This window comes from Thermobia domestica, chromosome 4 (assembly GCF_964235325.1).
Source record: "Thermobia domestica chromosome 4, izTheDome1.hap1.1, whole genome shotgun sequence".
NCBI lineage: Eukaryota > Metazoa > Arthropoda > Insecta > Zygentoma > Lepismatidae > Thermobia > Thermobia domestica.
In genome coordinates, this window is record NC_137457.1 from 240,066,575 (window position 1) to 240,084,459 (window position 17,885).

General features: G+C 32.9%; 1 protein-coding gene across 1 annotated transcript in view; it reads left to right on the top strand.

The window, feature by feature from the left end:
• Positions 1-11,882, top strand: part of LOC145683076 (uncharacterized) — a 72,259-nt gene extending 60,377 nt beyond the window's left edge. The window contains exons 4-5 of the mRNA XM_081754435.1: positions 989-1,108; positions 11,734-11,882. Coding sequence (XP_081610561.1) covers positions 989-1,108; positions 11,734-11,882 — 269 coding nt within the window. The remainder of the gene's footprint in view (positions 1-988; positions 1,109-11,733) is intronic.
• The last annotated feature ends 6,003 nt before the right edge of the window (positions 11,883-17,885 follow it).

A 17,885-nucleotide genomic window follows, 5' to 3' on the forward strand; every position in this document is an offset into this window, starting at 1 on the left:
GATAGTACGCCATGGTATATAAATATACCAGAACTCTTTAAAAGGTTAAACTTCCTACAGACTAGGGATGACTACATTTTCAGGGAAAACTGAAAACGGAATATAATTCTTCCGGAAACTGGAAAATTAGAAAGACGGAAAATTTTCCGGAAAAACGGAAACGGAAAATTTTCCGGAAAATCGGAAGACGGAAAATTTTCCGGAAAAACGGAAACGGATAATTTTCCGGAAAATCGGAAGACGGAAAATTTTCCGGAAAAACGGAAACGGAAAATTTTCCGGAAAATCGGAAAACGGAAAACTTTCCGGAAAAACGGAAACGGAAAATTTTCCGGAAAAACGGAAAACGGAAAATGTGATTTCCGGAAAATCGGAAGACGGAAAATTTTCCGGAAAATCGGAAGACGGAAAATTTTCCGGAAAAACGAAAACGGAAAATTTTCCGGAAAACGGAAGACGGAAAATTTTCCGGAAAAACGGAAACGGAAAATTTTCCGGAAAATCGGAAAACGGAAAACTTTCCGGAAAAACGGAAACGGAAAATTTTCCGGAAAAACGGAAAACGGAAAATGTGATTTCCGGAAAATCGGAAGACGGAAAATTTTCCGGAAAAACGGAAAACGGAAAATGTGATTTCCGGAAACCGGAAAACTCTTTTTCCGGAAATGGCCATCCCTAGTATGCACGAGCATCCTCTTGGAGATGTGCAAATATTTTTAGCCACGTTTCACATATTTTGTAGTTATTTGATGTATATAAAATATACAATGTTTTGTGGAATGAGTAATTATCTCCAAAAGAGTACATGGAGGCTTAACGTGTGTTTTTGTGACACACTAAGAAAACTATAAATTTATATTGTATATATTTTTGTCATAACCATAAATAAAAATAATGGTATCTTTAGATGTAGTTACAACTAAAACCTTGCTGTTAACAGTCTAATAACAGTATTATTTAATAGTAACATATACGAATATTATTACAGTAAAAAGATGTGAAAAACCATACAATGGTACGACAAATAATAATAATATCTGCATAATCATTGGATGTGATGCTGATAAAAATCCGACTCCACGTTATCCTAAAGAAGTATGCGATTGTGGTAAGTTTATAAGTATTTGTTTCTATGTTTTATACTTTTTTTATTATGTTATATCTTGAACAGGAAAACTTTATGTACCCTTGATGGATATAATTCCATTAGGTTGTGTGCCGTATAAACAAGTGGATAGCTGCTTAATAATATGCACAAAAAATTTCTCTGAACAGAAGAATTCGGTAATACAGAATAAGGCCTTTATGCTGCGCGCGTTCATGTTGCACAGAACAATTCTCTACTCTAAGGTGAATCTGCATTATTTGGACAGTGTTTTTCAATGAGCACTGTATATCAATGACATTATAACTTGTTGTACTCGTAATGTATTATTTCATTACATACTGCATGTGAAAAAAATAATACTGATCATATATGAGTTATAAACAGGTTAAGTAAACTGAAAATACTAAATCAAGAACAGTTGAAGGATATAAGCATGTGGTTTGGGTACAAAACCTCGCGGCCAGAACCTCGCGGCGACAACCTCGCGGACCAAAACCTCGCGTGGCCAAAACCTCGCCTCCCAAAATCTTGCCGGGCCGAAACCTCGCCTGGCCAAATCCTCGCCGCCCAAAACCTCGCGGGACAAAATCTCGCCAGGCCAAAACCCCGCCTGGCCAAAACCTCGCCGCCCAAAACGTCGCGGGCCAAAATCTCGCGGGCCAAAACCTCGCCTTGCCAAAACCTCGCGCCCCAAAATATCGCCATACCCAAAATCTCGCCTCGTTGTAATGATCTCGCGACACAGAATCTCGCCTGGTCTAAATTAAGCGAGACGTAGTGTCGCCTGGGAAGAAATGTCGTCAGGATAAAACTTCTTCACTACGATTTCTTCAATGTAGAATGTTCTATCGCCAGATTTACAAAACTTATTAGGTTTTGAAACTTGACATTTTGTATAAATCTTCTTGCTCCACAAGGGCACAAGCTCCAGATAAGACAATATTTTGCGAAATGCATGCCCTAAGGAGGAATGGAATGGAAGGCCTTAAATGAATTTTGCCGTTCTCCAGATCTAAAAAAAAAAACTACTAAGCATAGAACCTTTACGTTTTGGTACAAATCTTCTCCTTGTACCATAAGAAGGTATGTTGCAAAATGCTCCTCGTAAGAAAGTGTTGAAGTTTGGATAATTCTTGAGCGTTGGCTTGATCTCAGGACCCACGAGGTTTTGGCCACGCGATGTTTTGGATAGCGAGGTTTTGGCTCGGCGAGATTTTGGGCGGCGAGGTTTTGGCAACGCGAGGTTTTGGCCCGGCGAGATTTTGGCCCGCGAGGTTTTGGTCGGCGAGGTTTTGGCCACGCGAGGTTTTGGGCGGCGAGGTTTTGGCCACGCGAGGTTTTGGCCCGGCGAGATTTTGTCCCGCGAGGTTTTGGCTCGGCGAGATTTTGGCCCGCGAGGTTTTGGGCGGCGAGGTTTTGGCCACGCGAGGTTTTGGCCGGCGGGATTTTGGGCGGCGATGTTTCGGCCGCGAGTTTTTGTCCGTATCCCTAAGCATGTACATATTTGTTTCCAATTATTAGTCTACTCCAATTCTCCTTTGTTATTGCACTTTGAGCACCTTTTTCCGTCTCCAAATAAAGATAGATCGCTTAAGCAACATTGAGTAGTGATTGTAATTTAAATTGAAACGTCTTAAAAATTTATAAACGGGTTGTGTTCGAAGGTAGGTCACCCGACTGAGAGTTCAGTGTAGTAACTGTTTACCTAACGCTTCTAACCATTTGGTTTGAATAAAATACTTAAACTAGTTAACCTTTTAAGCAGAGGCGAAGCTTACTATGAGGCTCTGAGGCCGGGCCTTCCCTGTTTCTTACCGTATATTTTTTTTATCTTTGGTTTCTTATAAAATAAAGTCAAAACTTCAATATTTCTGTTTTTTCAGTAACAAAATAGTGGGTTGGAAACACTCGAAGTCCCTTCCATCTGAGCCTCACCAGCACGCTAGACAGGTTTACGTGTTATGCTGCTCAGGGAGAGAAGCTTTTTTCGCTTTTGACTGCACGCATTGTTGGGAAGGTGGAAAGGCTCGCCTCTGGGAGCTTAGTTTTAATGTTGAAAGCATCTTTCAATACTCATATGTTATAAATTGATTCTATTAACAATGACTAAGAAGTCTGTGTAGAATTACGTATTTCTGTTAGTGATAACTTGTTTAACTTAGGTATGTACTCTCAGGAGTTATTCATAGTAGCTGTTCATTTTCCTACATGGGACATGGTCCATTATAGCATATGGAATATAAGTCTGATCCATTAAACATATGTATAAATTTACAAACGCTACTGTACCGGTAAAATAATTATATTTGTGTGTAATTTTAGTTGAGTTTTCCATTTCATAGAATCAGTGGAGTATTTACGATTTTGTTTCGGGTGGTTTTGGTTGTTTCGGGAGGGGCTTATTCCTGGAAATGTGAAAATTATGTAATACTGTATGTATAAAACAATAAAAAGTTGCTACAAAATTTCGATGAGTGTTTAAGTCCAGAAGCCACCCCTTTAAATATGCCACTACATAGAATACAATATTAAATATCTTGGTTTGATTCAAATGAACTTCGTTCTGAGCATCAACATTTCTAGTGAAGTCATTATCACGTGATGCATTAATTAATTAAATGCAGTATTGTACTTATTTTAAAGTGAGAGATACAAGTAACAAACGCTTATCAACAAAATTTGAGAGTCAACTGTAAGATTGTACTTTCTCTCTCCACTTTCAATATGCAGGAAATGAAAACATTCAGTGAGGAGAAAATTCCCCTCATCCACCATGCAAATCCTAGCCAAAAAATATGAACTAAATTTCAAAATATTTGTAGTAGAGCTAAATGCGAATATTCCATTAATACATATTGTTTGTTTTCCTCATGTAAATATTTCTTTCGTAATAATAATAATAATAATAATAATAATAATAATAATAATAATAATAAGTATTATTATTATTATTATTATACTGTATACTACTTTTCCTTATATAAATATTTACTTTTTCTTGTTAAACAGCAACAAACCTACTATGTATGCATGCACATAAATTCAACTCTAAACAGTATTAGAAATACAGCTAAGAAAGTTCTTTAAAATAAACAGGTTTGGTATTTTTTGTTTAACTCAATAAGGAAAATATAATTTTGAATGTAATTTTAAACATTTTATGATACATTAAATGTTATTTGTGTTATTAGTTTGTTGGGCCTACCGTACTTGTGGGATTACGCTTCGCCACTACTTTTAAGTAACATTACACGAGACACTAGAGCTGTTTGAAGACACTTTCATTTGTTGAATTATACAAAGAGTTACTCATTATTTTTCTTCAAGTTAGAAGTAGGTTATATAGAAATTCTTCAATGCAGGAGATATCTTAAAAACTTTCTGAAGTTGAGAACGAGATTTTGGAGTTGGTACGAGAGCCTAACTTTTACTTTAAAAAAAGCAAATGTTGTAGATATTTTTGACTTTATGTATTCTGTCAACGTACAAGAAAGTATTTGTGGAAATGTTTTATTGCATTTATTTATTATACTGAACGTCACGAAAGGTTAAAGCATGTCAAAATATTCAATTAGTTTCAGTTCATATAGGTTTTGTAGATTAGTGAGGATTTGTAACCTAGGTAGCATTAATCCTGTGATTCTTTTCACAATCATAATAAATATTAGATCATTTAGCTAGTGTTTACTTTCCTCCAGGACGAAGCGCTAATATTTATTGTTTAAGAAATAAATGAACGCCAACATTGTTTAAAAATATTTCCTTACTTGTAGGATATTAAGTACTAATCAGTCAATACATGTATATAATAAAGCTAATATTTGAACTTTTAACTTTTTTCTTATACGTTTAAGTATTAATTTTGGAAAAGATAGTAAGATTCAAGTGTTGAATTGAGAATAAACTACTGAATGTTTGCTGTTACTGTCATTGTACACTCATGTCCAAAATGATTATCGCATATCTATAACTGTCTTCTTGTGAGAATATAATTTGATAATGATTTTGCAGGGTATTTTAATACTGATACTATGTGTATAATCGGGAAATGTATATGTGTGGCAAATTTCATAGGAAAAGAATTATAAATACGAAAATTAGAATGAGTAAAATAAAATGTTGCTAAATAGACAAGAAAATTTTATTATCGTTTTATTGTTCTTATTTACTGCTCTTTTGACATAAAATTTACCACATACGTGTCTTTGTCGATTATACACAAACTAACATTATAAGAAATACCGGGCGAATTCGTTATCAAATTATATTCCTAAAACAATGTATTTATAGACATGCGACAATAATTTTGGACATGAGTGTACATAACTATGAGTTATAAACAACACCGTTGAACTCATGATATGCATTATATTTTACACTTCTAATGATATTTATTTATTTCCATATCTTAAACAAGAAAACCTTATGCTAAGTTGCACCGGATTTTGTTTAACTCATTTTATGGAGTACAGATACAAAGAAAGGATTATTTCACTTACGTCACATGAAGCTGTAAAAGAATGCACGGAGGCTCAATTGTAAGTAATTCACCTCTGGTGTGAAGGATCCTAGTTCGTTTTTCTTATTCTTTCACCAAAGAGGAAATCAAACAAATGTGTTGATTTTGAGTTTAACGTCCCGTTCAGTGGCAAGGCTATATGAGATGTGAACTCACTGATTAGGGTGGAATTAGAACCACATGAGCTCCCGGGAATCGAACCTATGTCTCCCATGCCAAAGGCGCCTTCGGTAACAGTTTAGCCAGAAAGAGCTTTTCAAGCAAAAGAATCTACATATAGTTACTTAAAAGTGTTTTATTGATTGGTATAGTGAGGTTACAAATAAAAAAGTTTATGTTCTAAGTACAATTAATTACCATCAGCCAAAAAGGTGAACAGTAAAAGGAATCTTAAAAACACAATTAGGCCTCCTTCTAGAAAATGTTGTCTGGTTTGGCATACGGAAAGCTTGAGAGAGTTGCTATTGAGCACTTCAACCCAGTAGTCGATTCAAGGTCGAAACGGTTCAGTATTTACGCAGTCTAAACGATAATCCATTTACAAAAATGCATTCATCCAATACACATTTAAAAGATGTTAATAACAGTAAAACCAAGGTAGGGAAATTTGAATGGAAAAATATTTCCAAATGCTAACATAAGTACACATGTTATTACTACTATTTTTCTACTATGTAGGCGTACCGTGTCTAATTTATTGGTATGTTTTTTTGAAAAACTGATTAAATAATTAAGTACCACGTTCGTTTTAATTTTAGCCTTTTATGTCAGACGGAATTTGTTTTACTGCGCAAACTGAACTCTACTCTTCTTTAAACTAATGTACGTAATTCCACCAATGTAATACTCTTTATTAATGTACACAAAATTTACAATTTTGCCTTTCAATATATATGTAACAAGAAACAAATGAAATATTGAAGTATTAATAAATATTTTATAATATAATATGAACCTAGTTAATTTTAGTTTTTTCAGCAATAGCATTTAGAAATATATTCTTATAATATTCATTCCTAACTGAACTCTGAAAAAAACGAAGTTACTACATGGTGATTCGAAAAACTTATAACCTCCAGGATAAACATACGGAAAAACATATCTTTCTAAAGTGTTATAACAAAAAAATCAACAGACCATTCACTCACACCTCTTAACAGTTTTTTTTAACTAACTTATAACCATAGTTGACTTTTGTATAAATTGAATTTCTGCTAGACAATAGCCTTAGTTTATACTCTAACATGGCTTAATTTATAGCAAATAATTAAAAGTTATAGATTTTAAACTGTATAAACGTGCTTGTCTTACAAATTACATTTTGTTTTATGTCACAACCTATTGTGTAAAGCAGGTTAATTCCTTAAAGTGATTTGATCTTGAATGGCCGTAAATAATAACAATAATATATTTCCATTAACAATTACATAAATATTAAAATTTATTGATGATAATTAATTGATACGATGAAAATCGAAACCCTGTTTTCTGACTTGGAAGTATCGTACAGTACGATTGTGTCTTAGATCTTTCATTTAAAGCTAACAGATTAAATATTAGTAGTTTGGAACCACATGCTTTCGCTAACTATATATTTTACCTTAAATACCTAACTACTCTTCCTGCACAGATTTAAAGAATTTTTTTAAAAAATCTAAAATTTCGTGTTCATTTCTCAAATTCTACTGTGGAATTCACGGTGTGTGACCAACTCTAAAATTTCATCCTAAACTTCAGGTTTATTTCGAGATATTTTTCGTATTGATGAAGTTATATGTAAACTATTTCTAGTTGAAGAAAAAATGATCAGTAAGTCATTGGCTATCTTAACTAAGGAATATCTCTTCATATTATTTCGTCTAGCACTATAGGAAAGGTTTCTCTACCTAATCGTTATGAGGAATACCAAGTAACTGATTGGGGTAAGGTAAAAGTTAGTTGTATTGTAGTTGCAGTCGGAAGACATGGCTTTGCATCCTACACCAAGTCCAAACCTTTTCACATGTTTCAATCTAAATTTCAGATCGTAGTAGTGTTGTAAACAAGATATATATATTATATGGAGAAAGGAAAATATATTACAATGAAAATAATGAAGGGGAATTTGCATAGGCAAATGAATGTAGGAAAATTAACAAACTTATTTGCTTCCATTGTTTTACTTTAGATATTTTCAGTTTATTTTAATCATTTTAGTCATGTGCGTGTAATCGTGGTTCTAATATAAAATATTATTTCTCATCACAGAATATCTAGTGAAAAAATATACTTAACATATTAAAGTTATAAATCATTCACATATAACGTTAGTAAGACAACATGCTCCAAACAATAATGATTCATCATAGAAAAGTGTTATGTAAATCATTCACTGTGCAGCATGGAGTTTGTTCAGTATTAGCAACTCGTTTAGTTGACAAGAAATATATTGTGTGTGTTGGGTGTCACCTATCCAGGGTTTTTACAGCGATAGCTAAGACAGTAAGAAACTAATGGAATTAGAGCAGTCAGTGCGAACCAGTCTTTTTCTCGGGACTGGTTTATGTATACTACTTTGAATATGACATTACAAATAAGTGTAAACTAACAGGTCTTAGACCCACAATAATGTTTTGAATGAATAATCATAAATCTGATTAATTTTACGGTAAGATTTAGTGTCTTTCTAATTTAGCTATTCCTAATTTGGTTGTAATGTTTATTCAGTACTAAGAGAAGTCGAGGTACACTGTCTGATTCTGAATGTTAGTAAATTTCGACCAATTAATCATAATATTTGGACCATAGACTGCTTGTCCAGGAAAAGAGCTATTGTTACCTTAATAGTTAGAATGAGACAATCTTTGTAAAATGTGAGGTAATTCAAAGTTGTTTATCACAAAGAAGAAATGGTGATCAAAGTGTAAGTGTACTATATTGATAAGTTTCTCGGAGGTAGAATTCACATTTCAATGCAATGTAAATTTTGAATTTCCAACAATGTAATAATATATAGCGCTAAAATAATATTATAATTTTATTAATTAATGTGTGCGAACTATGTTCTCGAAAACTATAGTAAATATCCTGGATATCAAAAAACTAAACACAGAAGCTCTTTTTGTATTAACTATGAATGTTGTTTTGTGAAATATTGATATAGTACGTTAACGTAGTGTTCCTTGTTACATATGTTCGTATTACGTATGTATTAACTCCCAGTTATGTTTTAAGCGTATTTTCAATTCGCGTATATTTCATTACTGCGATTGTCTTAGCAATTCATTATACTACATTTCTTAGTATAAATTTCCACAGTACGTTATCGGAACTATAAAGTATTAGTTGCTTATTACGGCAATAGCATACAGTAAATCTACGAACAATTTACTTTGAACTTTCACACTAAACAAACTATTAAATTCATAATTTTTGAGTTAGCTATTCCAATAAATATGCTAAATTCATGAATATAGTTATAGAAGCCAAACATTATTAATAAAATTGAGCAGCTGTTTATTCTCGACTTATCGTTAAGACTGTTTCAAAATATAAGGAATTGCAGATATTTAAAATAATATTATATCCAGATATGCATATTTTTACATATAAATATTTATATATACCAATATTATATGTAAATATTTAATCATTCCGAATATACTTTTTACTGTAAATGTTATAGTACCTAGAAAGCACATATATTTCAAGTTTCGGTTTTAAATTATTCTTACGCCAACATAAACACAAAGTTCATGATATTCAAAATCGTCTGTAAATGAAAGGCCTGGTAGGTAGTTCATAATTTAATTTCCGATAGATCGTTTTGTACTTGATATTTAACATAAATGTTCTTATGTAAGATAGTATGTCATACCATTGAAATATTTAAAACCTTGTTGAATCTTCGTTAGTGATATGGAAACAAGGACAATTTGTAAGTAGACTTTTCATTTCTAACAGTTACGTCCTACAAATGAAAGGCAAAGTAAATGTAACAGCTTTCTTGTTAAACTTTAAAAGTTTTCAGACAGTAGTAATATTAATTTGAAAACCTAATACTAAGAAATAGGTATATGAGTTTTGAGAAAGAAAATAACTAAAAAATAATCGTTTTCGTTTCAGTATATGATTGCGTAAATAAAAAGTCGAGAGGTTAAAGTATATGCATATTGCAGCGTAAGTAAGTAAATATTCTTTAATGCTTTAACAAGTTTAGCGTGTTCTAATTATAAAGGAGAAAGGCTTCAGTCTGACAATCACGCTCAATTCCAATTGTAAACACATAATAATGGCGCAATCTTTTATTTATTTATTTATTTATTTTGCCTGCCTAACTCCTATAGATGCTGGTGGCTCATTTCAGTCCCCGATGAAAATTAATGACTATTAAATTCCAACTCAATTATTGTATTATAAAGATATAATTACTTTAAAATAACAAAAGAGCAGTAGCCAAATTTAGATTTGAACATTAACATTTATATAAACTACGTTATTAGATACTGAAACTGAAAACTCTAAATTTAAACATTCAGGTGTTTACTTAAGTAGGGTTTTAAACTATTGTGTACAGTGTGACTGATAATAAGTGACAAGTACTGGTAATAATATTGAGATATGATTATAATAATATTGTGATATATGCTTATCTTTTCACGATCCATACCAAGTAACGGGGGGTAATCACAACTTACTGGTGAAAAACAGGAGTATAAAATACGCATTTAATTTAAGCAAAATAAATAATTTGTAATTAACTACATAATTGCTATACGTGTACCAAAATGCCAAAAGTCATAGGATACCGGTGGTGTACTAGTTCTTGAAATATCGCAGAAACAGCTCGGACGGCTCAAAGAAGCTTTTGTGTTGTCAATTGTACTTCTTTGGGTGTAGTGAAAGGTTTTGCACTGTAATAATTGAAACCTGATATTAAGTAATGTCGTTTGTACATGGGACTATAGGTGCTGCTAGATGAATGGGAAATTCCGTTTCAACATCCATCTTTCCATTGAGCATTTCTCTCCCCAGAATGACAAGGATAAGCATTAAGCACAACATTGCGGGCACTAGGAACTATCAGGGAGAATGCGGTGGTTATCCACGTGGTTTGAAAGACCGAAACCGGCGACGTCTGTATAGTAGCTAAACAGACAAGCAACAGAGTATGAAATGAGAACAGAAATCAATCCACAACGCCATGCAGCGTGTCTCGAAGATTAACATAATGATATTTCTTCTACATGTATATCACAACCCTATACCCACGTTCGACTCACTACTAACAGTTGACTATCAACAGTGACAAATCGAGTAGGCTCGGGAACATAAGAATTGAGCCTTACATGACTGCCAACGTGTAGCATGGATAGATGAGATACGTTCCACTTTGAGCCTATAAGTTGTATGGTCCAGTTATTGTGCAAATATCACGAAATTATGGACCAAAGTTTTCAATAGGTGAATACTATAAAATAGAAAATAATCATTTTCTTAGCAGCTGGTGACTCCGTAATGATTTGTGTCTTGTTTGGGTCCTATGGTCTACTTGAAAGAGACATTCCGTGTCTATCACTACGTTCAGCTGCTTAGCGATTATCTCCAACTCTTTATTAATTTTCTGTACTCTGCTTATAGTAACACTTTTCATGGTAACTGTACTGCAATCGTGCCCGACTGAGTTGACAAACTTCTGGTCTCATCTAACAAATAATTTAGTCCTCTAAATTACCCAACAGAACTTTGTTAAGCACGTGGAAGATACTCTTGAACAGACAATTTTACTCTGGTCACTCCACCTGCATCAACGACCGAATAGAGGACGTTTATTGAGGCTGCAAGACTGCACACCATTCCAGCGTATTATTAAGAACTGGCAGCGTTCCTGTCATGTGGATTTGTTGCACTTCTCCGTGCTAGAATATGTCCCACGTATCATTAGGTATCGTCACTTTTGGCACACTTATGTTTTGTATAAATCATGTTCAACTCAAATTATTTTTCAATAGGATAGCATACAAAATGTATTAAAACATTATCCAATGCTACTGTCGTAACACATTCATGCAGACTGGAACTAAATTATAATTTGTTAAATATAAGGTATTCTTGTATACCCCTATAGATCCAAGAAAACTTAAAATCGATGGTCTCATAGACTGGATTAGTTTCAAACGGATTGGATTTAAGTTTAGTTCCCTTTCAAAAGCGAGACTATATGATACGCAGATCTACAGCTTAAAGTGGGACCCGAATCACATGAGCTTCCGCTAGGAGACCAACTCAGGTCACCCAAATGACCTCCTACAGATAGCCCCATTCTGTATTATCTATTTTCAAAGACATCAAGCACACATACATCACGTACGACAGTAAAATTACAGAGAAGGAAATTAGGATTTATTATAAAAGCTAATATTTTTAAATTTATTATTTAAATTTTAAATTTGAGGAAAATCATTAACTAAATTCAGCAACAAGAAATAGAAAGTGTCAGGAATCAGAAACATTCGGAAACAACACATGTGCCAGCCACCAATAACCAGGTCGAAGGTCATGTGTCCCTTCATGGAAATAATGATCAACGGAAAGTAGTAGAAGCGTCTGATTCTGTCTAGGAAGCTAGCTTCGGGTCCCAAAACCGAAAAGAGCGATTAAAAGTAACGGATATGCCCCGGTGAAGGATATACAGCAAACTTGGAACGAAGATCCAACTAGTAGGGACAGTGACCAAGGGTAGATGAGAAGAATTAAACATAGGAAGTAGAGTCACAAAGTTCATCACAGTAATTCTAATAAGAAGAATAGTAATTTACGCTTAAAATTAAATGATATTAAGTCATTTACTAAATTTAGTGAAGTAGTAGACTATATCCCAGCGAGCTCACTTTTAGATAAATTTGATTCTGAATGTAATGTATTAGAACTAAGTAAGGATAAATATCTTAAATTTATCCCACATATTCATATGCCACCTAGTTCCACTTGGTTCGATTCCGTAAAAAGTACACTATGTTCATACGAAGATTTCAAGTTAATATTTTGTGTACTTTCGCAAATGATTATGTTAGCGAATAAAGATGCTGAGATAAGAAATCGGAAATAAGATCCCACGATTGACAAAAGTATCACTGATTTTGTTGTGTCTGTATATAATAATTTAAAGCGAATTAATCAGCATCAACTTGACTCAAGAATTATCGCATGTATCCGCATGTTGTTGCCTTTTAAATTACAGCAAATGTTGTTGACTAGACAATGCATGAGTTTCAGTCACCTCTTATTAATAGTACAGACATACGTAAGCATGTTGATGCACAATACTAACTTTTCTAGGAATCAGCATACGAATAAGGCGGTAAAAGGGCAATCCAATTTTACAGTACGTAGCATTAAAGTCTCTAGTTTGGACTAATAATTCGGGTTGCGGAAGTAATATTGGATCAATGTGGAATTGTAGTAATATTAAAAATAATAGACCGAATCGGCATAGTTCACGTATGTATTACAATCAGAATTGTATGTTGAACGTCCCAAGATTAACTGAGATATGTAATAATGAAGCCAGATGTAATACAAATGTATGGTCTGCACCGGAAGGTGGAACACAATATACATTTATTGATTGTTCTGAAAATACCTCTTTAAACTAGTAAATGTTGGCTGCAACGAGGATAATTCCAGGTCAGCAGATATCAGAGATCATGTAGATTCCTTGAGGCGAATGCATGATTCAGGAAGAAAGAATATGATAGATAATTATAATAATGACACTATTCCTAAAGTTTTAGAAAATATTAACTCAATATATATCTATCCGTAATTGTTTTGGGATTTTGACAATAGTGTTGAAGATGATAATATCACAAATAACGACTTGGTATTTTTGAAATCGTATAGTACAGCCCGAATACAAATTATGGTAAATTGTAGATACACACAAACATTAATTGATACTGGAGCTTCTGTTTCATTGTTGTCATATTCATTTTGGCTAGAATTAACGATGAATATTTCTAATCCTACCTTACAAAAGGTTGATAATCTGTTTCTTGTTGACTATACGGGTAAACATAAAAAAGGAATAAAACGAAAACAATTAATTATCACGTTCCAAAGTTTAGATATGAATATCCCTATATTAATAATTTCTGTATGAAAGGAGAATTTATTATAGGCTTTACATTTTCTTACACAATAAAAGGCAATTTTAAATTTCCAGAATGAGACATTTTCAGTTCATACGATAACAGATTAGGTTATTCTGGATTTAATTCCAGAAACAGAGAATCTTATAGGTTCGGTACAGCTGATGGTAATATTACATATACATGTTTTTCTCTAGAAGGTAATCCAGTAAACAATAACTCTGGATTTACAAGAAATAATATGACAAATAATGATACAAGTATAAACCTAACAGACAATCAAGATTTTTATTTTATGAAACTGTTTACAAAATTGCAAAATCTTCATGTATGAAATATCGCCATCATTTTATTCCTGAATTTAAAGTTATCCTTATCAAGCATCAAAATGTATTTTCTAACCAGCCGGGATGTCGTGAGGATTTCTCATACTCTATCCAAGTGGAAACTTGTTACCAGACCCTATCTTATACCTTACAAATATAGAGAAGAAGTTCGAAAGCAAATTCAAGAGATGTTAGATAACAGAATAATACGTCCATCTCAAAGTACACATTTGAATCCGATTCATGTCGTACCTAAGAAGGATGGAAAACGTACCCGGATAGTTTTAGACCTCTGAAATTAAACAGATATAAAAATTACAACAGGTTAGATATCCTCTTATTAACGAAATATTGAGCTTGTTGCAGGGAAACTCTGTATTTGGACATCTTTACTTGGTATCAGTATATAATCAGATATTATGAGATGAAAATTCGAGATAGTATACTGCATTCTCTTTCGAAGGTCAATTGAATGAGTTTGATCGAGTAGTATTTGGTTCAAATAATGGAAGTGCTGCGTTAGCCACATGTTTAAATCAAGTATTAGGACGAGGCATGCGATTAAATGTGATAAGTTATGCTGATGACATTTTAATAATGGGCAAAGCATCAAATGAGTATTTGAGATGTTTGAATATCTTGCTAGAACGTTTAGAGAAAGCTGGCTTGAACATTAATTTAGAGAAATCAGTATATTTTAAAGATTCTATTGAATTTTTGGGGTATACTATTAATTCAAAAGGGGCATGTTTTTCAGAAGCAAATTTCAAGCTATAAAGAATTTGCCTCAACCTACTAATTTGAAACAGACACGTCAATTTCTAGAACTATTCAATTGGTTTCGTAAAGCTATAAGACACTTCGCTGAAATTGCAGAACGCTTATTTAGTATTAGTAGAAAGGAAACTCCCGCGGCGTTGGTGTAAAGACCAGGAACATAGTTTCTAAAAGTTGAAAACCTGCATAGCGAATAATATATTTTAATTCATCTGAATTTTGATCGTATATTTTATGTTCAGTGTTATGGATCTCTATCCGGAATATCTGGAATATTGTGGCAACCTAATCTTACCAATAATAAACCTGCGGTCATCTATTGTGTAAGTAGAACTTTGAAAAACTCAGAAAGGGATATACAACAACGGAAATTGAACTATTAGCAGTTCATTTTCCCCTCAGAAGTTTGATCCTTACCTAATCGGCCGACACTTTCTTGCCCTGACTGATCATAATTCGTTCAGATACATTAAAAAAGTACAAGGATATAACATATGTTTATTCCGATGGTCTTCGGAATTGCAAGCTTTTGATTTCGAAGTTAGGAACATAAAAGGAAGTCTGAATGGCCCAGTAGACGCACTGTCTAAATTCTTTCCGAATGAAGGGCATAGAACTTTGTTCATACATACACTGAAAGTACTACAGAACAAGATAGCGCAGATTTCTATCGAGGATTTAATAGATCAACAGAGGAAACGTGAAGAATATGCACAAATCATAAGCATCTGACATCATGTGCGAGCAGATGTAATTGTCCTTGCAATCGGATTGTACTGTATTCGATGGAGAATAATGTACTTTTAATGAAAGATTTTAAATTTCCATCTCGAAAGAAAATATGTGTACCACCAAAATTTGTACCTCATATTCTCAAGGCATAGCATAATGATTTTGGACATCTAGGATTCTTGAAAGTTTATGCACTGATTACTAAATCGTTTTATTGGAAGGGAATGCAAAGTCAAATAAAAACATATATTAATGATTGCCAAGAATGTATAAAGATTAAACACAACTGTCAACCTATTTATAGGCCAATATTATTTGAGTTATCGGTAAATTCTCACGATTGAATTTCTGTCGATTTATATGGGCCATTACCTAGAGCCAAGACTGATGACACGTATCTATTTACTGTTATAGGCAACTTTTCAAGATATTTGGTAGCTTATCTATTGAAAAAGGCAACTTCTTCTGCTAAAGTGCATAGAATTTTAAATATCTATGTTCCTCATTGTGGTCCAGTTGAGTATAATAATTGAGATAATGGATGCCAATTTCGTTCTAATGTATTTCTTACAGCCATGAACAATGCTAATATTAAAGTGCATTTTGTGACACCAAATCATCCGCGTAGTTCACTCGTGGAAAATCCAAATCGTAGCCTGGGAATGTTATTTCGACTTTTATGTAAGTTAAAACACTCAGATTGGATTAGTCATGTGACAGAAGTCACATATTTTTTTAATTAGTCTATTTCTGAAACTCTCGGTGTTGCTCCAGCAAATCTTCATAACGGTACAATTCATTAACTGCCGTTGAACAGCACTTCGGAATTAAGTTTGATGAAACGAATGAAGTCGACTATTCAAAACTAATTAGTATGGTACAGTATCGTCAAAAGACAAGGTTTGACTGTCGTAACAAAAAAATGAGCAACAAGAAGATAGTAAACCATAAATCACTGTCAGTGATGTATTCTCCCTTTTACATCCACAAAGCGACGCATCTTTGGGGAAAGTTTTAAAATTTTGCGATTTATATGCAGGGCCATATACTGTATATGCATGAAACAGATTAATCTCGAAGCATTCGAATTATATGATGCACAAACAGGAAAATGTTTTGGTCTACGTAATGTCGATGAATTAAAGAGATGAAAGCACACGAAGAGTTCCAAATGTAAATGGCTACAACTTGTTAGAAAGTTATCATAGAAGACATACTAAATAAAGTAGATCTGGAGATAGATTAAACCACTACTTATATTAATAACCAACAGTAACAATGTCCTTTTGTTCATGTTCATATGGTTTGTTATGTCTTAAAACATTTTAATTATAATGGTTTATATGTAATTTTAAACGCGTTTATACATTGAAAGACAATATTTGGTAAATATTTCAAATCATTCATGTATTATTATACGAGGTTTGATCAATTTTTGAAATTACTTGTATATTAATATACGAGATTTAGTCAATTTTTAAATCACGGTCCAGGATAGCTTGTAAAAATAGTATTTCGGAATATTTTAAATACATTTTATACAATTTCCATCCTTTCGGGAGCCATCTATATAACGATAGGTAGTACCCGTTGGCTACACGTGCCCGCATATAATTCATGTAGTTAGAAGATGAACAAATATATTCTGTATGAATATAGAGGTTAGTTGTTGAAATTGGATGATATATAAAAACGAGTGTAATATCTAAATTATTAATCTATAGATCAACTCACATTCTGCTTTATTTTTTGTGTAAATATGCTTTATTTTTCCCAAGTTATGCTTTATTATGCTTTATTGTTAATTTTAGTCATTGTTTTATATTAATAGTGTATAATGTAAAATACTTACTATACATTAAATATTCTAAATATCTTGATCTATGTATTAATATTTTATGCAACCAGTTACTTTCATATTCAATGAAATTTCTACTTAGTGCATTGTGAAGAGATATGCTTTACTCAAGTCAGTTTTTGTTTCACTTGTGTGCGCCTTAGAGGTGCATATATACAGAAAGGGAAAGTAAAAATATCATCAAAAGATACAAAAAGTGCTCAAGTTCAAGAGGTACACATAACAATATAGTGTGGAGTTCTTGTATACTATTCATTATTGGCGGAAAGTTTTCTTCATTTCCTTTTTTCTCCACATCAAAAGATTACACCAAAAAGTTTACAGAGATAAAATTAGCTTTTATTTCTCAATGATTTTGCTTTGTAAATATTGTTTTTAAAAAACATTAGTATAGTATGTTAAACTTGCAGTTAAACAGAATTTTCCAAGAATTGTG